The 25181-nt window shown below is 46.3% G+C and overlaps 1 protein-coding gene across 1 annotated transcript in view; it reads left to right on the forward strand.

Moving 5' to 3' along the window:
* The first annotated feature begins 6 nt into the window (after nt 1-6).
* The window catches only part of CFDP1 (craniofacial development protein 1), a 61448-nt gene continuing 36273 nt past the window's right edge, over nt 7-25181 (forward strand). Inside the window, exons 1-5 of the mRNA XM_030282443.4 lie at nt 7-367; nt 433-535; nt 1379-1610; nt 3348-3448; nt 17216-17320. Of these exons, the coding sequence (XP_030138303.4) occupies nt 22-367; nt 433-535; nt 1379-1610; nt 3348-3448; nt 17216-17320 (887 nt within the window). The 5' untranslated portion in view covers nt 7-21. The remainder of the gene's footprint in view (nt 368-432; nt 536-1378; nt 1611-3347; nt 3449-17215; nt 17321-25181) is intronic.

Genomic DNA, 25181 nt, shown 5'->3' on the forward strand with positions numbered 1-25181 from the left:
GCCAATGGGAAGCGGTTTAACATGACAGACAGGGCATATTACCAATCAGCGCTCGCCCCCGTGCGGCCGGGTCCCGCCCAGACCCCGCGCTGCCATGGGAACGGCTGTGGGCCGCAAGGAATGCTGGGAGCCCGCGGCGCGGGGACGCTCTGGCCCCTGGAGGACTCTCGTCGCTGCTCCCCGAGCGCGGCGCTGCCGCGGAGGCGCGGCCGGTCCTCCCGACCGCCAGGGGGCGGCGGCGGGCGGGCGGCGGCGGGCGCGAGGCGCCGTGAGGCGGCGGGGCCGGGCCGCGGCATGTCGGGGTCCGAGTCTGAGTCGGAGCAGGAGCAGTACTCCTCGGCCGAGGATGACGACTATGTGCCCTCAGGTGAGTGGCGGCGGGCGGGAGCCGGCGGTCCCGGCGGTCCCGGCGCTCACTGGCCGTGCTTGCAGGTGCGGAGTACAGCGAGGACGATGAGAGCGAGCTGGTGAGGGAGGAGGAGCCGGCGGACAGCCCGTCGTCGCCCCGCGGCAGGAGGAGCCGGCCCGCCAGCAGGTACGGCCGCGGGGATGGATCCGGCCCGGTGCCGCCGGGAATGATCCGGCCCGGTGCCGCTGAGATGGATCCGGCCCGGTGCCGCCGGGAATGATCCGGCCCGGTGCCGCCGGGAATGATCCGGCCCGGTGCCGCCGGGAATGATCCGGCCCGGTGCCGCTGAGATGGATCCGGTGGCGGGGCGGAGGGACGGAAACGCTGCTCTGCGCTCCGGTTGGTGGCAGGAGCGGGGAACCTCGGCCCCAACAGACAACGTGCCGCAAAACTCTCCCCAGCAGAAGTTGTTTGTATTAGCCTTTTCCACTGCAGAGCACTCACGTTGATATAAATATATACATACTTTAGTGGAGCTGGTTTCTGTCTAGCCCAGGTTCTCCTCCCCTCCTGGCTCCTGCTTTAGCCCAGAACCACAGGGCCCTGCAATGGTTTGGGTTGGAAGGGACCTTAAAGACCACCTTGTTCCACCCTCCTGCCATGGGCAGGGACACCTCCCACCAGACCAGGTCACTCAAAGCTCCATCCAGCCTTGAACACTTCCAGGAATGGGGCAGCCACTGGCCAATCTGTGCCAGTGTTTCCACACATTATATACTCACAGAAATGCATGCAAATGGGCCAGTTCACTTCAGGGGCACTGCCTGCATTAGTCTCAATGTATTTCTGAGCAGCAGCAGCATCTTTTAATAAAATACATACACTCCCAAGGTTAAAAGAGAACCTCCCAGATTGGATGTGTTAGTAAAAATATGAAATATCATGTTGCTTCACCCAAGCTTACAGTTCAGCTCTGGAATAGTGTTGCAGCAGGTCAATTTTTTCTTCTTTTTTGGCATCTGCTTTCAGGAAGAGGAAGAAAGGCGGTCTTTTGCTAGAGGCAGATGAGAAAGAGGAAGAAAAGACCCAGCAGAATGGAGAGGACCAGAAAGAGGAAGAAGTGGATAATGCAGAGCAAGTAGAAAGAAGCAGAGAAGAAGAAGAAAAAAAGAAAGAGGATGCTCTTTGGGCCAGTTTCCTCAGTGATGTAGGACAGAAGCCCAAAGCTGTGGCTGCCACACAAGGGACACAAATCAAGAAGGTAACGGGGGCCTGGGCCTGCAGCCAGGGAGTGTGGGAAGGGCCTGAAGGTTTAGAGCATGCCTCCTTGGTTCTGGCTGGTATCTGGTGCTGGACACAGCTGGGAAGCGGCTGGGGTTGCCCCTGCCCCCTCTCTTTTGTAAGACTCTCATCCCCTGATGGGCCAGACTGCAAAGTGCTGATTTCCTTCCAAGTGCAGAGGTGGTGCTGCTTTTGGAGCTATCTGTCAGCAGCTTGGAGTGTCCTACACAGCCCTGTTGGCTTCCCTTTCTGGTCCTGGATACCTCTTTTGACACAGGAATGATGAGCTTTGGTCTAAGTTGTGCCCATGAACACAGCTCTCCCCGAGGCTTGTGCCTTTCCTGATGCTTAAAAGAAAAAAAAAAAAAAGAGGCTTTGTATGTGTGTGTGAGTAGGGAAACAGGAGGGGTCTGTGATGGCACCTCTGTGCCTCCATCCTCATAGAGGGGGTCTGGAAGGTGGTGCATGTTGCACGTTTGTAGCAAGATAGAATCTGGCATTCTTGTGTGCTTTGTAAGCCCCAGTATGATGCTCAGTGTGCAGAGGTTTTACTGGAGAGAGAATTCTGTGTGTGGTAGCTATTCGAAAGGATTTGCTTCTCAGTACAACCAAGTGCGTGTGTTTCCCTGTCAAAACCTTTCATGCTTTAGGTGGTGGAAGGGAAGAATGTACCACAATTGAGCCTCTGTTGCTAGAATTATCAGTTTGGGTTTTTTTAGATAGTCAGCCAAAATAAATGTTCAGTAACAGAAGACTGGAGTCTGCCTGGTGAGTACAGTTCTGACTGTGAAGCTTCTTTCTATGACTGTCGGAAGGTTGTGGAGCAAGTATAGTTTTGTAGTATTTGATTGCAACTTTTGGAAGGAGAATCCTTTCATCTTAGCCCTCCTGCTTTTCCTTATTACTGACTGAGCAGCTGGGGTGATTACTTGTAGAGTCAGAGGGAAGAAGTGAACATTTTCTTCTAAGCAGTTCTACTTTTATGGGTAGGTTGCTAAAATGTGAGATGCCTTTGAAAGTTCCCCCATAGCCTGGAATAAGTCATGGAGACATGCAGTTTCTCTGTTCTCTTTGTGAACTTCTTGGGCTTGCATTGCCTTCTTGAAGATCTCTGTGGTGTGTGGTTGATTTAGACCAAGAATTGGTGTTTGCTTTGGTAACTTACAGTGGTTGAGGTTTTTTATGTATCCTTTTAGCTCTAGCTGTGAGTAAAATAAGAGGCATTGTTGACAAATTGCTTGATAAAGATTTTTCCTTCTCAAATAAAAAGCTGGGAGATCAGCATTGCTTTTTCTGCTGATGAGTTTTGTTATTCTCTATTCTTGAGTAAAAAATAAACATACTTTAGTGGAATTCACCTTGGCAGTTTTCCTGCTTGGTGGTGCTCAGTTTGGAAGAACCAAGTCTCCAGGCTTTTGCTTTCTTTCGAACCACTGCAATGCATTCTTGCTCTTTCCTACCTTTATTACAATTTCACTTCTTATTTTAGTTTGTTTTGATCCTAGAGCTTCAATGACAGCCTGGAACCAAAATGGAGAATTCCATTATGGTGGAATCAAATTTATTTATTTATTTTATCTTGTCTGTGACTTGCTTTGAACACCCAGTGATTGAAGTGCTACCCAAGTTCTGTGTTGGGCCCTTGGCCCTTTGGAAAAATAATTTGACTCGGCACCACAAATGCATTATTTTGCTTTCTCCTTCATGTATTTTGTAGACTGAAGAAGAGAACAGTGGGAATAAACCTCAGGAGAAGCCAAAAGATTCAGGAAAAGTGACAATCACCAAAACGTTCGATTTTGCTGGTGAGGAAATCAAGTAAGTTGTGGAGATGTGACGTGTCCGTTGTGGGCCCAGTGCCAACTGAGTGCTGCTGTGCTGGGGGCAGGCTGGAGCTGGGCTCTGAAGCACAGTGGGTCTTCTTCACACTGTTTTTTTTCTTTTATTGTGAGCACATACAGATCTCAGGCAAAATGAGGCCAAGATTTTCCTGCGTCAGAGCTGCAGGGTATTCTTATATGCAGACCTCAGTCTTTACTCAAATTCATAACATTCATAACTGTAATTCAAATACACTTAGGCTTCCCCATCTGGCCGGTGTTTATAATGGTTGGCAGAGCTCCCTGGTGACACTGGCACTGGCAAGGTTGAGACACAGAAGGAAGCACATCTGGTCCCACAGGGATGAGGGTAACACATTTTATTCCTTCAGCCTAGTCCAGGTTCTGTGCTGTGAGCAGGATATTGGCTGGCACTTTCCCTGGTGATGTTCACAATCCACAGAAAAGATTTGCAGGCAGTAAGAGATGTTTTGCTGATCAGACTGATCAGCTGAGTGCTTTTGCCTCTGAAACAGCTGCAGCAAAGAGGATGGGCTGGGTAAAATCATGCTTTAAAAGGCTGAGTTTGGCTTACAAGAGGCCTCCCAGGCTGTGCTGCAAGAAGGGCCAGGTGTTTTATAAATGCATAAGACCAAAACTGAGGGGCTTGGCTGAACCCACCTGAAATCTCTCTGCCCTTTGAACTGCTGGTTCTTATCATAGGGATTTTATTTATATAGAGCAGTAAACCTGGTTTTGTCAGACTAACTTGACCTGTTTCTTGTGACAGCAGAGGGCAGCAGCTGCCAGCAATAACATCACCCTGCCTAAATCTGGAGGAGGAGGCAGAGCTGGGGCTTCTGCTGCTCTTGCTGTTCATGTTAGCACTGCTGCCTGAGCTGTTTGAAAAATCTGAGGAGAGCTGTGAGCCATAGTAGAGACTTTGCTACTTCCCTGAGCAAACCAGACCATAGCAGTATCCCTCATTCACTGATGAGCTTCATTCACTGTCTTTTGGTTACCTTATGTGAACAGAAGTTGGTCTGGGCTCCTAAGATGCTGATTTGATGCTTTTGACATCAGTATCTTATCTGTAGTTTCTTAAGAACTGTAACTAAGAAAAAGACATATTTTCCTGCACCAGCTGGTTTTCTCATGTCCTTTGCACTGCTTGGTGCTTACTGTTTCCCTTAGGAAACTGCAGAGGAATCACCAGAAATTTCTACCAATTCTTGATGAAATAGGCAATGGCTGGACCCTGGGTGACAATGAGACAGTAATTCTGCAAACACCAAGGTTAATGCATGTTTTGTTTACAGCAGGTATTGTATCACTTGGTTACAGAACCAGCAACAGAAGGTTTGCAGTGAGATCTGGAGCACTGTTTTCTGCTGGTACCAGAGTTACAGCAAAGTTATGTTCTTGAGCTCTTTCATAACAGAAAAATCCTTCAATGTTTTTTGCCCCCTTGATTTTTGTGATATGGAAAGTTGATTCTTTTATGTTGTTTGCTACATTTTGCTGCTTTAAATGGGCACACTGTTAGCTGTGGGTAGGGTACAAGGTGTACTTGCTACTCACAGCTGCTGGTACTTTCCCTAATGGCAGTAGGTGAGGCTCAGAGGGCTGCTCTTTCTTCAGAATAGCAGGAGGTTATCTTTGCACCACCCCAACCTCTGCAAATGCTTTGAATACCAAACACTGACTTCCTTGCCCAGGGAAGCAACTGGCAAATCGTTGCTTATAAAAGGCCACCACATGGTAGCTGTGTGTGTGTGTGCATTTCTAGACTGAAGGAACTGAAATGAGAGCTGTCTCTGTTGCTTGCCTTTCGAAATGGTTTGAGGCTACTGTTGAGTGTTGCTCTTTTGAAAGCTTGAGAAGAATTTAGATCAGTATTTAAGCAGTGAAAGATTCAGGACACAAATTCTCACAGTCTGCTCACTGAAGCTCTTAACAGAAGATCATTTAGCCCTGATCTCCTGTTGCAGAACAATTTATTTTCTCCTGTAAGAAGATGGTATGATTTTACTGGCCTGATTGAAGTAGCAGAAGTGGCTTGAAAGTGATCTCCAGCTACATGGCTATAGTGCAATAGTAAAGGAGCTTTGTGTTGTCAACTCCCCTGTAGGCTTTTGCTGCATTTAATGTCTATTTTGATGAGTCTGTGTTTGTATCAGTTGCTAGTGCTGAACTTTAGCTTTGGAGTGTTAAGAATTAACAATTACCAAATGAAGAATTTAATTTAGTAGCTCCTAATTTTAGAAAATACATTATATTATTTTGCCTTGTAAAATGAAAGCTGTTGAATCCTGAAACTAGAAACAATCTTAAACTGATTGCAGTGCTTTCCAATTGGGGCTTTGTCTGCTTTTTCTCTTTCCCTCATGTTAAATAGATTAGGAGCAGCAGGTGACTGTCACCCAAATGGCTGGAACTATGGGCAGCAAGAGCAATTTGCAAAGGCAATTCAGCATCTAAATGGAAGTTCAAGCCATTTCTCCCTGTCAGAAAAGACTGAAACTCCTTTGGAGACTCTGGTTTATGAACTTGCCTCACAGTGCAGGATGTGTGTTTGCATTAATAGGGAATTGCATCCCTAGTGCCAGGGAAAAACTGTTGCAATTTGTAATTGCTTGTTTTCTCTTTGGCACTCCAAAGGGATTTAGTCCTTGCCTTTCTTTAAATCTCTGTTGTGCTCAGTGCATCAAAATGGTTCTTCTGTGCTCTTTCCATGAAAGTGAACTTTGTGTCCAGCTGGGACTGCAGCAGAGTGAAGCTCACATACATGGAGATGGTCTGTCCCCGTGGTGTCAGTGTGACAGCCTGTGAGGGAAGAGCAGAGTCAGATTATTGATTGCTGTCAGGAACAGATTTTACTTTGAAACATCTTCTCCACCTTAATTTGGCTTGTGGAAGGCAAAACTAAGTTAAAAGTAGTAATGGCTAGGGTGCTAATTTAGGAATGGGAGGCCTGTGTTCCTGCTTTATTCATATGCTGCAGATTCCAAGTAGAGGTCTCCAGACTAGGAGCTTTGTATTTCTTGCACACAGTTTGCTCATGTAGTTTAAAGCCAGAGCTTTACACAGGTTATTCTTGTGGTGGGGATGCTTTCCTGCTACTGCAGAGTTGCTGTGCTGTACTGATGATGCTGTGTTGTGCTGGCATAGCTGTGGCTTGTGCTGCTTTAGTGACTTGGCTGCTTCCCCATGTGCCTGAACCAAGCAGCCAAAGCAAAGCTGTAGTAGGGCTCCACTCTCCATCTGAATGGGGAGGTGCTCCTGTCACAGCTCCTTTCTCACAGATAGGTGGGGTCCACACTGAGCTGGTGCATTGCATGGGCCAAATCAAAGTAGGAAGGGCCAGTGCCAAACAAGCAGTGTCCCACTGAGTGTGTGCCTTGCTGCTGGATTTAAGGAATACTTAAAGTTTATATAGTTCTGTATAAAGAGTGGGCAAACTCATGTGAAAACAGTGTGTTGAGCTGTCTACATGAGACATGAACTCCCATCTCTGGATAAGGATTGCCTGTCACTGACTTGTGTAGGAGACCACATTTGTGACTTAGAATAGCCCGTGGGTTGCTGCTGTGGGACTGCTTTTACTGGTGTGCCCACTGTGCTCTGAGGAAATGAGCTGTACTGGTACATGTGCTGAGCAGAGTTGAGTGGCAGCTTGTATTCTGGGTTGGGGAACACAGTGGTTCACAGTGCAGCTATTACATCTTAAAAGTGCTAAAGGAGTACCTAAGGTATCTGATTTATAGCCAAATACTTATAAGCTTAAATTACTGTAGTAATTACTGAGGTTTATGCTGGCTGAATTTGATACTTCATCTGCCACAGTTGAAGTATGGGTTGAAAAAGAACCTGATTTTCATCAGTTACTGTTTGTAAGTGGTTATCATCTAGGATGTACCTGGACAAAACCCCATTGCTCATTCTGTGTTGCTGCTTCACAGGTTTTCAGCCTACATCAAGGATTCAAGAAAGATTTTTCAGAGGAGATTGTTTGCAAGTTGAAATTTAAGGACCTTAAGCTGGACCTTAAGTTGAGGGGTTTAGTGGTGAAGTTCATGACTTTTGAGCAGGAGAAGCAAAGATGAAGGGAGGTGGCTGAGAGCAGGTTCTTGTCAGGAGGCTTGCCTGTGCTGATGAAAGCTCTTTCTTGGCCAGTGCCCCAAGTCTCTGTACAAGAATGTCATTGACAACAGGAATTGTGCAGGCACAGCTACAGACCATTGATGGAGTTTCTTTTTTTGCTGTCTGTGAAGTCACTGAGGTTTACCTTAGGCCTGATTGGGTGAGATGGTGAGGCCTGAGCCCAGTCTGAGGTGTTCTCTGGGCTGCTGAGCTCTTCACCTTGGTGAGCTCCTCAGTAGAGTTGTGCAGACCTGGTGGAGGACTGATTTATTCCTTTGCATCAAGAAGTGCTGACCTCAGAGTGGAGGTGATGTCATAATTCAGTTCTCCGCAGCTGTACAGTACTGCTGCTTTGGGATTGCTTTATGCTGCCTCTCCTTACTGAAATATTGATTTTCTGTTATTAATTTTAGCTCACCTGTGTGCTTGTTGGATGGACAGCTATGTCCTAGACTGCTCACTGTTTAAACTCTGGATCTGCTGTCCTCTTCCAGAGCTTCAATCACTTGATCCCAGACCCTTTTTAGGAGATAGCAGGTGGAAAGGTGCAGGAGAAACAGATCAGACACCTGAGAACAGCCTGAGCTTTCCACAGTCCTTGCTCAGTCTCTGATTCCTTATCAGTGGCTGTGATGTCCTCTCTCTTCCTTATATAACTACTAAGACCAACCTGACAAAGTTGGCAAACAAAGGGTGTGTTAGCCAAGGAGTTTGGGAGTCTGTCACTTATTTTGTTGCTCTGAAGACAGTTAAGGTGGCTGGCTGAGAAATAGCAGTTGCTTCTGCTTTTTCCTGGAAAGCAAGAAGAATGGAAGGAAAATCCTGGTACTGATGATGTATTTCAAGGGGAATGGGTAAAAAGAGCAGGGAATTGACTCCCACAAGTCTCAAGATTTAGAGCTGGCACAGAGGGTAATTTTTAAAACATCATTGTCCATCTGTGTTGCTCTGTGCTCTCAGCATGGCCCAGTCAGACCTGTCAGGCTAACAAGCAGTGAGAGAGCATGTGACACCATTAACCTTCTCCTTACCTTGTGATGCTTTTCAGGATCTGAGTGGATGAATCAATGCAAGGGGTTGGCAGCATGCTCACACTTCTTGCTGGGTGTGAATCTTGGTAATTTGTTTTGTACTCATGGGGTTTTGAGCAATGCTGAGTGAAGCACAGTAGCTCTTAAAATCAGGAGAAAGATTAGGAGTTTGGGTGGACATCTCTTGATGTTGTAGGTGGTGTGGTGCACATCAGATCAAGGTTGATGTGCTTGAAGTCTTCCATGTGTGCTTTTTTGAAAAAGCTTTGCTGTATTGTTTATACCTGTGAGTGAGAAGGCAGGTGAGCATCACCAGAATGTGTCTCTTGGAGTCTGATATTTGGAAAGCCCTGCCTTTTTTGCAGGGGAATAGCAAGTGCTACACATCTTCCACCAGATGAGGTGGTTGGGTGTTGTCAGGCTAGATATGGAAGATGATGAACTGAGCTAATAGGAGCAGAGGAAGAAACCACTCATATTTTGATGTGCTTTTTTGCAATGGCTTTAATTGCCATAGCAAGGAGTTGTTAGAAAAAGTAAGACATGAATTTCAGTGGCCCTTTGAAAAGCCACTCCTTGAGGACTTCTGGTTTGTGTTGCTGACTGGTGGTGCCAGCTGTCAGTAGGGTTTTATCCCCAGTCCTCCTTGGCTAAGGTGTTCTAGAGAAATATGTTCTAGCCACTTTCTGTTGACATACCACTTTCTGAAGGAAGCTTGCATGGTACAAAAACCTTGGCTTTTAAGATATTCCCAGAAATTTAATCTGAACAGTATAAGCATGGGGATGATACTGTGGGACAATAAGAAAAATCAAACTGACCAGAATTACCTGGAATATGAATGTGACCACTGTTTAGAGGTGGCAGACTAAAAAAGCTTTTCTACCACCAAAATGCTGATCTTGGCATAATGGAGTGTAGGCAGCAGCCTGTTTGCTGCCCTTATGCTGTTGTTTTCCTTCGAGGTCAAAGCATGCCTCAGCTATCCACAGTTTATATTGGCTTTTTCCAATTTAAAAAACAGCTATTGATTTTTTTTTTGGAAGCCATTAAGTGAAAATACGTTACCTTTCAAGAATGACAGCGTCTCAGGAGCTCGTTTTGATAACCTTTCCTCTGTGTGCATCCATTCCCTGATGCTTCAGAATTTCCCTGGGGAATGCTAACATTGTACAATGCTGATTGGCACCACGGTGGCCCAGGGATGAGGTCAGTAAGTGTGAGCAGGAGCTATGCTGTGTGCTGGTTCACTTGTGAGCTATTTGCCTTTCTCAGAGGCAGCTGCAGAAATTGTAACGTCATGAACATCAAACCTAGCCAGGACTCTAAGCCAGAACACTTGCTTCTAAAATAAATCATGTTATGGTTTGCTTTATGTGCTTGGAAAAGGGGAATGGGCTAATGAACAGTGTCTAATCAGGGTTTTGTCATTAGTAGATGTGCAGATGAGGCTCAGAGGGGCTGTGACTTGCAAAGTGTTACTTAATAGCCCTGCTCTCACCAACATGCTGACCCCTGTTGTCTGTCTTTATTTCAACATGCTTTTGAAACTCCCAAAGTGACTGAGCAGATGCCCACCTGAAAGTCATCTTTGGCTTCTAATGTGGCTTGCTGCTTTCAAGGAAATAGTTTATGTATGCTGGTTTCATTTGTGTGGTTCTGCTGGTAATGGGTGTGATGAAAAAGAAGGCTCAGCTGGGATCTCCAGAGGTAGGAGGAGTCTCAAAGCATCTCCAAAATGATTGATTGACGTCCAGATTAATTTAGCCATTTCTGGGTCTTTCAACCTGGGTTGTCTGGGTGCTGGATTGTAAGCTGCATTGTCTCATCTTAGGTTCTTCAGTGTGTGTTCTGCCTGTCTTCTGTGTAAGTCAGTGTGAAAATACTTCAGTAAAAATCACAGCCTTCCCCAGAAGAAGATACTGTTTCTTTATCTGGCTCTCAGGTAGTTTCCTGGTTTTTAAAAATCTGAAAACAGAAGATGCTTACTGACCTATTCAGGTCTCACAGGAGCTCTTCTGCTATTAGTAAGGGGCTCTTTGGTCCCTCTGTTCATGCCTTCATCTCAGGGGCCTCAGATCCACTGCTAGCATATTGCTGCTTGGCCTGTTTCCCTTGTTTCCAAGCTGCTGCTCATTCCTGACAGCTCCAGGCTCAGAAAAGGGCTTTTGATGTCTGGTGAGATGCTGGCAGAGCCTGCTTCGTAGGCATTGGGCCTGGGGTTTCCCCTGCTGGAAAGTGCAGCTTGCAAGATGCATTGTTTTTTTTCTGTAACTAAGAGATGGTGAAGCAAGAGGGGATTCTGTGTTAGCCTGAAGGGGAGGCAGAGCTGTTTGCTGCCATACAATCTCATTAACACATTACAAACTGAGCTAAGCTTGGTCTGGCCTTTCCCCCATGGGGATGCTTCTGCTTTGTAGTGTGTGCTGGCTCCTGGTATGATCCGTGTAGCCTTTGTGTCCAGTGTTCATAGCTCTAAGTGAATTTGGAGCCCCTAGCTCTTAATACCTGTGGTTCTCCTATCCTTCAGCAGGACAGGCATTTATGACACGAGCACTGCACTGCTTTGGGGGAGTTGCAGGGATCTGTCTGGCTTTCAGTGTATTTGCAGGTCATGATTAGTGGGGGACTGTCACACTCACACATGCAGCAGCTCATCTGTTCACCTGGATTACTGAGCTCAGAGGTGTTCCATAATCTTGATTTAATCCTTTTGAGAGGTACAAATTAAAACACAGGGATGCTTCAAAGAATTACATGCTAATGCGTGGTGGGACTTAGAGGCAGTGCAAGGGAGCTGGCCAAGGGACTATTTATCCAGTGAAGCAAGAAGAGACCTGGTACTTGGAAGTGCTTAAAACTGGGGTGAATACAGCTCCAGTCAACAAGATGAAGGCTTGTGCCCTGGCTGCAGGTCAGCTTCTCCAGAGAGCCTTGTTTGGCACGCTCTACCTATTGCAAGCCCCAGTGGGAGCTTGATAACTGGAGTGCTGCTGCCCTCTGGATTTAAGGAGCCTCTTGCAGGAGCTGCAAGCAGAAGTCCATAAGGGGCCTGACAGCTTGGTCAGCATTTCAGGAGGCAGCACTGTCCCTCCATTGATGTTTTCTTTGCATATGTCACGGAGCCTTTGTCATGCAGGAGATCATGGAAAATCAGTCGTTTCCTTCCAGGCTTACAAGTATGCATTATTGATATTAAAATACCATTGACCTTTGCTTGTTCTCAGGTGAGTTGGTTTGAGATGCAGCCTGGGCTGGCTGCTTGGACAGCAGCACCAGCCAGGCAGCTTGGCCCTTGCCTGACTGCAGGAGAGCTCTCATCACATTTGATTCTTTTTAGAAACCAGCCAACAGCTTCCGTCTAGAAACCAGCCAGCTGCTTCTGCCTATCTAGTCAGCCTACAAAATTATCAGTTATTCCAGCTTGGTCTTGTCTGTGTTGCTTCGGGGAATAGGCTGAGTTTTCCAGGGAACAGCTTCTCCCACCTGGTTTGAAGAGGAATGCTTGTTGTTTTGTTTTTTTGTTTTTTTTTCCTGAAAGGGGGAAAACTAATGTTTTACTTTGAAATTAGAAAAGTGATGGGGTTGTACTAATTTTAGCTCTCTCTGCTCTACACCAGGTAATTCCACATAAAATACATATATATGAAGTGTGCAGGGAGATGTGGTCTGGAGTTTCACTTGTGTGAGGATTTAATTCCCTCCTGGAAAGTGCTGAACCTGTGCACTCCAGCATTTTCAGGACCTTGCAGGCCTCTCATCTGCTTCTCGTGCAGTGTATCTGTCTGTGGAAGGCACATGGGACATTGCAGCTCAAGCTCAAAAGTCACCAAAAAAATTCAGAAAAATTATTCCTCAATTCAAAAGGGATTAATTTTTTTTAGCAAATCCCTGTAGATGAGTATTAATTTCTCCTTAAGTGATCATTCCAGAAGGCTAGAGGACTATTTATTGAGACTAAACACAGACAGGAAATATTGAAAAAGGGTAATTAGCCTCATTTTTGTCCTTCTTGGTCTGTGATTCCCCAGAGCTAACATTAAGATAGTGTGGAAAGTTTTAGAACTGTGTCACATCTAAACTAGGGCAGGTTTCCCAAGGAAGGAGAGCGTCCTGAGTACAAATGGTAAAGAGCTGGCATTTTCCACAGCTTCCACTCTTGTTCTCCTTTCTCAGCTGGAAGGTCGGGGATAGAGTAACTTTGTGCTGGTGTGAGTAAAGATTTTAACTGTCTTCTCTGCTGTAAATCCCCTTATTCCCAAATACCAACATGTGCTTTCTCAGCGTGATGTGCACCAGGTGTTTTGGTTAGGAGAATGTAGCTGTGTTGAGCCAGCTGGGGGTAAGTTGGAGGGATTTTGGCACTTGGGATGCATAAGGTTACTATTACACAGCAGACTACAGATAATTAGCCTGCAAGCCTTCTTGATATGCCTGTTTGTCTTTCCCAGTTTGCCCTTATCGTGCCTCCATTTCCCTCTGTGCCAGGATGAAGTTCTGTGGTGCACTTCTCCATGGGCTTGCAGGGCACCTTGCAGCTCACTGCTGAGCTGGGCACTTTGCTGGCACACTGCAGCCTTGGCATCCCTTACACAACTTCTGTTTCTGGCCAGCAGGACTGGATTCAGCTGTGCTGGCGTGGAGGCACCTGGGCACCACACTGGGGCAAGTCCTGGGCTGTGGGTGTTGTGTTGTGCCATGCTGTGACAGATTGGGTCCCTCCTCCCTGGTAGCTCTACACCAGATGTAAGACCAGTGTGCAGCAGGCAAGCTGGTGTGTTAGACTCACTGCCACTGAACTAAAGCATGAAAATTTGGGTTTAATCCCCTTCTGCAGATTAGCTGGAGCTGTCAGCATAATGCTTATTCCAGCATGTATTCTTCCTTCTTTGTAGCAGTTTATGTGGCTAAGGGCACTGCTGGGAGCAGATCAACCACTTGCTCTTAATCTGCTACATTTCAGTACTGTAAGTACTCTGTGGAACCCTTTCTGGGACAGCTTGACAGCAGGTGTTGTCTTCATGTGGTTTGTGCCCAGCATACATAACCTGGGGCTTTTTCCATGCACTTAGGTTGCAGCATTTCGGTTGGTAACTGTAAAAGGAGGGGTGATAAGTTCTTCAGTGGAAGTTGGAACTTCCTGCCACTGGGCTGGAAACCAGCAGGCTGGGTGGGTATGGCTATGCCTAAATGTTTGGCTACCACTTTGAGCTTGGTTCAGAGATGAAGGGTTTTAAGAAGGACATCTCTAAGTATTCAGGGCACTTAGTGATCCAGTTTCTAGTATGTTTTCCTTATAATAATGTCTAAATATGGAAGACATTTCTATTTTATAGTTGCACAACACCTTGTCCAGTAGCATCATCTATGCTACCAGGCTCTGGCATGGTCCAAAAAATTAATAACTGTTCTATGTTTTGGAAGTCTTATTATGCAATTTAATAGTACAGCAGTGTAATGAAATCTCTGTGGCAAAGTGATGAGAGTGAGTGGTTTTGTGTGTGAATTACAGGGCTGCAAGTGGGTGAGACACTAGCTACTTGTTTTATTGCTGACAATATACTTATTTTCATGTTTAGTCCTGGATTACAATGTGTGAATAGCATCCCAGTAAACAGTCAGGCAAATAGTTATTTATCAAGTATTTAAAAGTGAAAGGTCTTGTAATTTTCCTTAGTAATGACTGTGATTTCTTCCAGCTGAATTAATTACTCCCATTTCTCCCCATGAAGAACAAGAATTGTTTTGGTTTCTACATGCAGAGAGTTATTGTCTCCCATAATAATGCAGACCAGAGGATTTCTTTTTCCTTCCTGGCCTGGGATCTGGGAAAGGTTGAAATGTGCATATCCTGAATTAATACCTTGTAAAGCTCTTTAATACTCTTCCGTCATTCTTGTTGGAGTGGTGCAGGAGTTGCTGCTGGCATCAGCCCAGCAGCAGCCTGCCTCAGAGCAGCTTTTGTTTCAGTTTATGAGGCAGTAAGTGGGTCTTGTGATGGGATTGCCTTGAAAGGTCACTTTTAATTACATTTCTGTCGCATTCCTCTGTCCCCAGCTGGGCAGTCCTGGTGGAACAGGTTGCATGCAGCTTTGCAGCTAAATTTCTGCAGCAGACAACTCCAAAAATATACAGGCCAAAGGGAGCAAAGAAAATGGAACTAAGTGTTGTATTTTGTGCCTAGCCATTGTTACTGGTATCAGAGGTGGAGGAGGGTGTGAGAATCGAAGCACAAGTAAACCCTTGGTAGCAACCTGTCTTGTACCCCTGGATAGCTGAAGTGTCTGTCATTAAGGCCTGTGCCAGACTCTGCCTGTGCATCGTGTGCTTTCTGCTTTCTCACCCTTTCTGGGATTGAGCATCTCCTGTTCCGAGAGCTGTGGCTTGTAGTTCTGGTCCAACCAAGAGTATGCTAACTCTGTCAGAGTGCAAATCCCTAGAGCAGTTTTTCATTTTAGCCTTGTGCCTTTCTTTTCCTCTTCAGTTAGTTCTGTTTCCAGGCTGGAGAAGGCTGAAGATACACAGGGGGTTAAGGCCAAGGGCCCAGTGCTGAGATCTCAGCTCTGCCACTGGCTTTGAAGACTTGCTCACTGTTGTGCTGCACCTCTTGGTTGCCTCCTGCACACTCGAGGTTGCCTGATGTTTCTTTCTGTGGCTCATGTGCTTCCTGCATGCCAGGGAGCATGGCACAACAGTGCAGGGGTTGACAAGAGGAGAGGGACCCTGCCAGGAGCCAGCACTGCAAAGTGCACAAGAGAGGGTGCTGCTTCTCTGCTTGGTAGGGGTCAGAGCTGGCTGTTTAGATGCTGCATTTGAAAATAAATAGACTGTGTGATTGCATTGATCTGAACTCAGCGTCATGGTTGGGGGGAATTCTGTCTTATTGCTGCATGAAGACACTAAGTTTATCCTGTCAGATGAAATCCGTGCATGTAGGGTAACATTTGGTGTATGACTGATACATGACATGACCAGTGCTGCCAAGGGCTGTGACTGGATGGTGTGTTTGGGGTAACCTAAACTGTGGTGATGCTGTAGCAAGTTTGGGTTTTTTTTCTTCCTGAAGTGCTTTTCTCCTTTTCCTACCCTTTCCCTTACCTATCTGATCAGCAAACACTTCTAAGTATTCATAGTGTGGGATTGTCTCTATCCACATGACTGCCATGGTTTGAAAGGCATGTGACAATGCTGGGGGAAAATGGGGTTAATCTCCTCCTGCACTGGCAGAACAAGTCTGTGCAGTTGTACAGCACAGGCATTTATTCTTGTGCCTTTTCCACTGCATTTGCAGTCTGTGGAGAAGGAGGAAGGAGGTTTCAGATGCTGATTCACTGTCAGGATGGAGATGTGGATGCACTAGTTGTCTGCAAGTGAGATTTCAGGACATCAGTGCCTCCAGGGCTAACAGATAACTCTCTGTCACCTTCCTTGATGCCAGCCCAGCAGAAACCTATCTGGGGCTGCAACTCCTGGGGTTTCTCCATGACTGTTAGCCAGTTCTTTTATGGAAGTTATGGGGCCAGATTGGTGGGTAGGAAGCAAGCAGTGATTAGCCTGACTTGTAGCCAGGGGAGACCCCATGGCCAGCCAGGCTTTCAGCCTCTCATCAGCATATGGTGCACCAGGAATGAGCTTGCACATCCTTGCTGGAGCAGATATACAGCCAGAGGCCCAGGATGCAGGACAGTGAGATGGAGGATTGTTTCTTCTGTGCTGACTGAGCTGTGGGTCAGGCTGTCTCTGTGCCCATAGAGCTGCGGGGCCCTGGAGAGGCTCGCAGGCTTGTGCTCCATGGGAACAAAATTGTTAGCTTGGCAAATCAGGGCAACCTCATTAAGAGCTACTGAGAGCGTGAAAAGCATATTGCTGGAGGCAGGTCATGGTAAATGAGGGGGCTAAAGTAGCAGGGGTTTTCTAACAATTAATTATTGAGTGGTTTTCTAGAGATTCTTTCTCATGTTTATAATTCATTCCCTGCTGTAGATGCCATATTGATTTATAATTTTTTGAAGTTCAATATTTTGCACTCTTGGGGCCTCAAACAAAAATTACCTAGAAAATGAGAGTAAATGTCTACATTCTGCCTTGTCAGAGCTTTCTCTCCCATTGCCCATTCCCAGAGCCAGTTTCCATGCTCTGGTTTGGGTTGCAGATGTTGCCAAGCCTGTGTGCTGTGGGCTGTGAGACATGGGTGGCAGAAGAGCTGCCTCACTGACCACCAAATGAGAAAATCAAGAGCCCAATTAAGAGCCTGGAATTGCCCCCAGTGACCTGAGGAGAGCATTTAGTAGCTGCTAGTGAGACAGGCCTGTTCGAATTAATAAGCATTCCAGTTTGTTGGAAAGAAAAAACATCCCCTCCTCCCCCAGCTCTAATTAGCTACTCTTTTTCTTTTTTCTACCATGAATGTAAAGAGCTTGTCACTGGAATGAAATCTTAACAAGATGTATATTCAGCTCACAGCTGATGAAGGTGATCTCTGTGCAGGGGATGTGGAGACTCTTGTACCTGTGTTTCCTTGGTGGATCTTTGATTTTACTGTTGAGTGCAGCTCTTCCTTACCGTCTGATTTTTCTCATTTCTTCCAACAGGGTGACTAAAGAAGTAGACTCAAACTCAAAAGAAGCTAAATCTTTTCTGAAGCAGCAAGAGAAACTGCAGTCAGCAGCTCCAGCTTCCTTGCCAACAGTCTCAGGGTGAGTGTGGGATTTTCCTGCCTGGGTATGGGCCCTTAGTGAGAAAGATGGCACTGGAGCCGATAGTGCAGGCTCTGCAGTATTTAATGGGTGTTTGTTTTCTGCAGGATTTCAGTGGGAGCAAGACTAGGCCTGGAAGGTGTGATGATTTGGGCTGGAGGGAAGCGGGAGAGGCAACCTGTGAGTTCCAGTGACTCACGTCATAGGTTCAGGCTCAAATTTTTTAATCCTCATAAATCATTCATCCTAGTAAGGAAATAGCGATTTGAGTGTCTCCTGCAGCCCGATGAAACTGCAGGTAGCCAGGGAACATTCCTGAGATTGCCTGCAGTTCCCTTGACAGGTGCTTCTCAGGGCTATAAAAAGCCATGTCAGGCTGGGCTGTGGCTTCTTAGAGACTTCGGGTGAGCATTTAAATGAGAGATGGTTTTGCCTCTTTGATGTTCTCTAATATAATTTTGATGTGGATTTGTCACTTTTCCGTTCAAGCTCTAACACCTAATTCTGAGATTATCATAATGCTTGTCAAAGATAGAAGGAGGTCGGGTCCCCTGTGTATCTGGCATGCCAGTCTGGTTCTTGATGAGCTTGGGAGATCACCAGCTTCTTAGGAATAGAGGAGATGCTTCTGTGTTCCAGTGATAATTTTTATTTAAGTCAGTGGTTTGCATTTATATTTGAAAGACATTAGCTGCACTTGATTTGATCACACAGAAACAATACCCATCAAATAAATATATTGTCCTTCCCATCTGCTTAGAGCAATTCTCCAGTGTGAGTTAAGGCTGCCTTTCCCTGAGATGGTGTTATTCAGTTGCTGCAGCTGGATTGTCACTCATTTTTCCAGCTAAGTGTTGCATAGCTTGTACTTGGCTCAGGGTAGTGAAAGCATAGTGTGTGTGTGTGTGTGCATGACCCTTGACAGCTGCTATTCTCTGAGCTGAATGAAGGCATAGATGAGCATAGTCTTCATGCTCTTGTTCACACTGCACAAGGGTTCATCCCTGCAGAGCTCATTAATTGTAACCTGAGTGTTATGTACAGGGTTTTGTGCTGGAAAACTTGCCTTGGGTTGGGCTGGCATTCTTTGTGCAGATTTGGTGGCCAAAGTTTGTTCAAGTGGCAGCTGAAGCTGGGGCAGCTCCTCACTGTGCACACTGCTGGTGGTCCCCTGTCTTCAAAGCTGCCTTCCAGTTTGCTGCTCTGAGTGCAGGCACGTTTGGCAGCCCACTGGGAAAGTTCCAGAGGCTGTTCACCTTCCAGTTCAGCAGAGATCCATGTTTCCTCCTGTGTCTTACAGGCCCTGGGGAGGAGCTGAGTTGCCAGTGGGCTTGTGCAGCCTGCTCATTTCCAAGGGGCATGGTGTCTTTTGCTGAAGCTTGGATTGCACAGGAGTAATAGCCATAGCTCAGTTTGAATTCATGTTGCAGATATCTGAAGAATTCACATCAGATATGGAAAAAAGTAGACTAAAAATCAATATAAGAAATAATGAGTTCAAGTACTTTAACTTTCCTTCAGTGAAATTATTTTGGAAGCAGCCTAATTAGGTCATTGTTCAGCTTGCTGGTGTGTGATGTCCTACTGACAGTTGCTTGGCCAGAACATGAGGTGACCTGGCTGTGGAGAAGGGTGGCAAAAAATATCCTGGGTTTGTATGCCTTGCCTTTCTTCAGAGCACCGAACCCCAAAGCAGCACAGCCCTAAATGCCTTCCCTTTCACAGCCTCCTGCAGTGCATCCTGGCTTTGTGCAGGATCCTATGGCAGAGGAAGAGCAGTGGTGTTTGGATCAATGTGTGGAACAGCCCAGCTCTCTTGAGGCTTTAGCAGGAGGTTCTCTGGGGCAATCTGGGCAGCATGGGCCCTCTGATATGAGAGTGCTCCAGGGAGTCTTGGGCTGGTACCGAGACTGATCCCTGAGACTGCCAGCAAACATGCTTGCCTTTGGGCTTAGGAAGATGCTTCCAGCTGGGAAGCCAGGCCAGGGTATTTTCAGGTGAGAAAATTATTAGCAGGCTTGTGGTATTCCTTAAAGCCAGGGGCAAGCCCCATATGTTCAGCAAATTACAAAGGTCAGGTTTTAGACTTGAGCCAAGCTATCCAGACCCTGCTGCTTTGGAGCAAAGAGTCACAAGCCTTAGTGACATGCCAGAGCAGTGCTTGGGGAGTGACAGAGCCTGGCATAGCCTGACAGTTCTTTGCACCTTTTGTCTACTTAAAATAGAAGTTTTGGGGGAGCAGGTACATTTTTCTCTTCTGCATTATGGGAGAGCCCCAGTCTATTGCCACAAGGCAGTGAAAAATGTGATTTTGGGATCTGAGCTGTGCCTGTGGACACCCACTGTGCTGTGAGCCATTGTCAGCCCCCAAGAGCTTTGTCAGCTATTAAAAAAAAAAAAAAAAAAAAAGCCTTGCCCTGTGTGCAGGGAATTTGAGCAGTTAAGAGTGGCCTCTCCATCTGGCTTTTCTTTCTTCACCTTGCAAGCAGCATGTATTATTTCTGAATGCAGCCAGCCTACCCTTATATAGGCTGCATTTATTGAATTTCCCTTCTCTAAACAGACAGAAGTAACCCTGAAAAGCAATGGTCACAAAACCAAACATCCGGCTCCACGTCCCTGTGTTACAAACCCTTGCAAACTAACTGGTCCAGGGGAGGGGATGTTTGGGGCTGAAAGTGCATTTCCTGAATGTGTTTAACATCCATACCGGATGTGCTATAAAAAGCTAGATTTGTGCTTGTGAGGGACATGGGGGTGGTTGCAGGAGAATAACTTAAACACTTGGCTGTAATTAAAGCCAGGAGTACAAAACAACCCACCCAGTTCTCTCAGCAGGCTTTGCTAGAAAGGTCAGAAGCCCTTGGTTCCCAGGGATGTGATGGTTTCCCAGCCTTCACATTATTCCCATCGTGTCCCCCTGTGACACACAGCTAGGCGGTGTTCTGTCAGCAGCGGTTATTGGTTTGTTGGAGAGGTTTGGGGTTGTGATACTCTGTTCCAGTTGTTTCTGTTGTGCTCTTGGGTTCTGTTAGGCTCTTGCTGATGCAGTCAGAGGTATCAGATGTGGTGAGGGGACCCACTGATTTCTTCTTACTTGCTACCCCAATAAATGGGTGGAAGGCTCCCAGCATCTAAAAAAAGCCCTCCACCCACCCAGCTAAGCCTTCTTGTCTGTGTGTTTTAGGGCTCATTTCCTGTCCTTAACCACTGCTCCAGGACTTTTTGGAGAAAGAAAGAGTAGATCCTGGCTGTAAATGAAATTACCTGATGGAGGAATCTGTGGGCATTCCTGGTACTCCAAGAGATGCTTTTTGCCCTCTCCCCAGGCCAGGCAGGACCTGTGAGGAGGGCCCATCATCTCTGTGCTAGCAATCCCATTTTACAGCAGCATTTCATATTCAGAGGATGTTAAAGCAAATTAAATCCTCCAAGCAGCTTACTGCAAAATGACTCTGTGCATGTTCTTGTGAGACTCAACAGGGGTTGAGCTGCAGGCTGGGAAAGCCCCGCAATGACCCAGCCCTGCGGTGGGAGCAGCTGCAATCTGCCCATCGGTCCTTGGCGCTTGTCAAAGCACAGTGGCATTGCCCAGGGAATAGTGGTGCTGCAGCAGTCCTGAAAATGGAAAAAAATGTGGTTGGTGGATCTTATTTGAGATTCTCTTCTAGACAGCTGTTTCTATACAGCCTGAACAGGAGCCAGGAAGAAAAAGAGAGGTTTTTCACTGGCTTTGTTCTTGCTTTTGCTTATTACCGAAACCATTTGTAATTAAATGTGGACTTGCTCACTCACCCCAGCTGTTGGTTTTCTGTTTGATCCTGCCTGAAATTACAGTGGTGGGTATTTGACCTCCTAGGTATTTTCATGCCTTGTAGGCTGGTATAAACACCGGTTACAATTTGCCTTTGAAGCAAGCAGGCACCACTGCCACAGAGTTCAGGAGGTGCTGTGCTTGCCGACCCCCGGGCTGCTTTGGGACTGCAAGGGTTTGGACCTCAATACAAGACCCAGCAGGAAGAGGCACTGCAGGACAGCTCTGACCCTGAGAACACATACTTGCCCTGAACAAAGAAAGCCAGATAAACTCTAGCCTTTTCATGATGGATGCCTTCCTCCCAGAGCCCTACAGTAGAGCAGTTCACATGGACTGACTGTTAAATGGTGTGAAAAGCTTCAGACCTTTTCTTTTAGAAATAATTTACTCTGCTACATGCTAACATTGGAGTAGAGGGACTCCAGAAGGAAGACATCTGTCCATGGCTTCTCTTCCACCTCCAACGTGCAGGAGCCAAGGTGGCAATCTCTGTAGGAGGATAGGGATGGTGGGAGAACCTGTTGCGTGTTTGCAGCATCTTGACATGTTACTGTAATTTCTAAGCTGACCTTCTCCTCTAGCCTGGCCCATCCTAGGAGCTACTTTGCATCCAAAGTTTTTTCTTGCAAAATATGCTCTTTCTGCGTGAGCTGGCTGGATCCCTTTGCTATTATGACCAATACTAGTTACTTGAGATCATATGTGGACACTGGTGAGACAGGCACAGGCTCTCAGTTTTTGGAATCTTTGGATGATCCAGAGCAAGTGCTGCAGTACTTGCATGCCTCTAGGGAGCAATTTCATTTCATAACAATCCCATGGGCTTTTATTCCTCAGAAAGCAGAATTTACAGTCTTCAGCTCAGTATCAACTGCAAACAATTATTTAGCTAAAACTCGTGGACATTTTTCTTGTACAGAATGAGTAAAGCAAGTAATCAAGACCTTTGGGGGAGCTGGAGTTTTTTTCAATAGTCACTTAAGCACTTTAATAGTTCTGCTCTTCCTAGTGAATTCAAATCTTCCTTTCTCCTGCTCTTCCCTTAATGTGCTCCAGAGAGTGCTGTTCTCCCAGACGGAATGATCCAGCCCCCTGCACCACAGCCAAACGTCTGAGTGTAGTAGCACATGACACACTTTTCTGTGAACATGATGAACCAGCTAGGGGCAATACTCTGTGCCCAAGGGTTAGTTTTACTTATTCATACGTTTTTATTGTGAAAGATTAAATGTGGCAATAGCTGTTCCAAGTAAATAATTTCTCTTTGGACCTTAGATCCTTTGTTGTTATTAACTTCATTTTAATTATTCATTGTTAGTATCTGCCTTCTGTTTTATACGTATCCACTTATGGAGTCAATGTGGTAACGAGATTAAGTGAGTTTTTGGAGTATCTTGGTTTTATTTGCTAGTGGAACTGAAATTAATTACTCTATGGGGTTGAATGTGGAAAGATGTTTGTATGTGTCCAGAGAGGGAAGTTTGTTGTTGGGAAAAATGATCTGTTCAGTGTTGAAGTGTTTTCATCAGCCATAGTAAATAAGATGCTGATTACTGCACACTTGTTAATCATGTGAATCACCTCATCCTCTGAGCATCTGCCTCCCCTACTGAAGTCAGTGTCACATGAAATGAGAACCCACAGCACTGAGGGTGTCCACCTCAGCTAGTGCAGCTTGGCAGCAGCGAGGGCACCTGCAGGGGTTTCACAGCCCAGCTGAGGAGCCAAGTGAGTCTGCCTGTCCAGCCAGCTGTGTGCCATGGCCACTCTACCATTGGATCCTGCGCTGGGGACCTGACTGCTTCCTGCAGACAGGCTTATCCAGGGCTGCAGCCACCTCTGAGGCTTAGCTGTGGGTGGGAGAGCTCTGCCATTTGGGGACTTTGCCCCTTTTTTGAACAGTTCTTGCTCCTGAGTTTATGTTAAACCTATTTTGATAAGAAACAGAGCTCTGAGTGTGGGAAGTTTCATACTCACTCTCCCAGACTCAAATCAAAACGTGCACTAAACATCCTTGTTTTAAACTAGTCTCTCAGGAGCAGTTCTTTCTTGTTCTCAGGCCAAATGAGTCAATGCCTTCTACCTCAGCCTCTGTTTTGCAACAGAAATGAATGAGATTCTTTTGCTCTGTGCTGTGCTTTCCTGTGGCCGTGCTACCACGCGTGCAGCTGCCTTTCTTTGGGGCAATGGCATCTTACTGGAAAGAAGTTTAGCAGTGCCTGTACAGCTCTGTGCCTTACTCCTGTCCTCTGTCTTGATGTGGCTAAGCTGGATCCCTAGGCTGGACTAAGTGGGATCAGCTGTTTCTTTTTCTAGTCTCGTTGGAGGTTCAGCAGAATGGAATCTCAGCTATTTGAGGACTTACTTCTCTAAGGCATCTGTCTTATAAAATAAAAACAACCCCCCACTAGCCTGGGGCCTTTGATAATTCCCCAATGAAAGTTGTGGGACAGTTTTCCCTTAGAGCAGTACAGGTTTTATGAGGCTTATTTTCATATGCTTTCATCTCTTGGATCATGCACATTTCTCTTTCTCCCTTTGTGAAAATGATTGAGGAAATTAACTGCTAATGGGAAATGAAGGCAGCTGAATTTTTTTTCCAGACCCCTTGCAAAGTTGAGAAGGGAAACAAACCCCTGAATCTTCCCATGCTGGACTTGCTCTGGTTGCAGTGAGAGGTGAGAAGGGCAGCCTTGCTTTATGGATAAATCCTGGGTTTGAAGGTGGATGCTAAGAGCTCCTGTTCCCAGCTGTGCCATGCCTTGGGTGTGTGTCTACCAAGATTTGTTTCCACTCCTGTTTTATTTTGCTTTTATATAGCTTCCTTGCATATTAACTGAGCCTTACCATCTCCCTTGAGTGTCTCCCCCATACCAGATGCTTGTGTTACATCCTCTTGCTTTCCCACACTTGTGTTCCTCCCTTTTTCTCATGTCAAGGAGCAAGTTCCACTGAATCATTCTTCATAAAATATGAACCGAGTAAGTCAGGCTGGAGTGGCAGTCAGAGTAGAGTGATGCTCCCTGCTCTCAGGCAGTCCTATTGCCCCAGGCTTTTCACATAGTAGTGGCTTCATTCATGGAAAATCTCATACTAGTGGCCTCATTCATGGAAAATCAGCACACCAGTCTTTTCCAGCACATTTGTTAGCCAGAACTTTGATCTGCATGTTATGTTGTCAGCCGTGTGCAGGACTGTGTTTAGAAAATGGGCATGCTCAGGCTGGCTGGATTGATATCAAGATGTGAAGTCAAGCAATTAGGGTTAGTTACCAACTAATGCCAGCTTTCTCCCTTCATGCCTGAAAGGAGGTGTTGGTGTGATTGAGCTGTTGGAGCATGCTTGATCTCTCTTCAGAGCTGCAACCTCTTCAGCTGGCACCAGTCTCTGCCACTGCTCTTTTGTTTGATTCTAGAAAAAGACCAGGAGAGGCTGAGCAAGTGTCTGCCTGGCCCATGGGGATTTCCTCTGCGATGAGGATGGTTAGGATAGCTGGGATTCACTTCAGCTGTTGCTGTTCTGGTGTGGGGGTGGCAGAGTCCCCCACTTTTTCCACTGCTCTTATTCCTGCAGGAAAAACTGAGCCTCAAGTGAACTGGTGCGCAGTCTGAGCTGAAAGGGCACCTCAAACAAGCTCCATTCTGTCTCAAGCTCTCCAGGGTGCTCTAATCCAGCCTGCCAAGCCATGGAGTACTTTGTTTCCCTATCCAAGGAGTTTCAAAGCCTTACTAATGTGTTGGGTTACAGCCCAGTCGTCTTTGCCCCGGAGCCCTTGCCGTTGTGCTTTTCAGAGCCCGCATGGTCCTTGAGGCAGTTGCTGTGCAGAGGGACCCTCTGCAGAGGCAGATAACCAGTGTTGTGTGGGCAGCAGATGTCCCTCTGGGTGTGCAAGGACATGTGTGACATGCTCTTGTACCCGCTGAGGCAGGGAGTGGAGGGAACAGATTTATTTGACATTTCTGTCAGAGACCACTCTTTTTTTCTGGGAATCCCAGGGGAAGGTGTATTTTGTGCCATCTCTTTTCATAGCATCTACTATTGATT

This window comes from Taeniopygia guttata, chromosome 11, assembly GCF_048771995.1.
Source record: "Taeniopygia guttata chromosome 11, bTaeGut7.mat, whole genome shotgun sequence".
In the NCBI taxonomy this organism is placed as follows: domain Eukaryota; kingdom Metazoa; phylum Chordata; class Aves; order Passeriformes; family Estrildidae; genus Taeniopygia; species Taeniopygia guttata.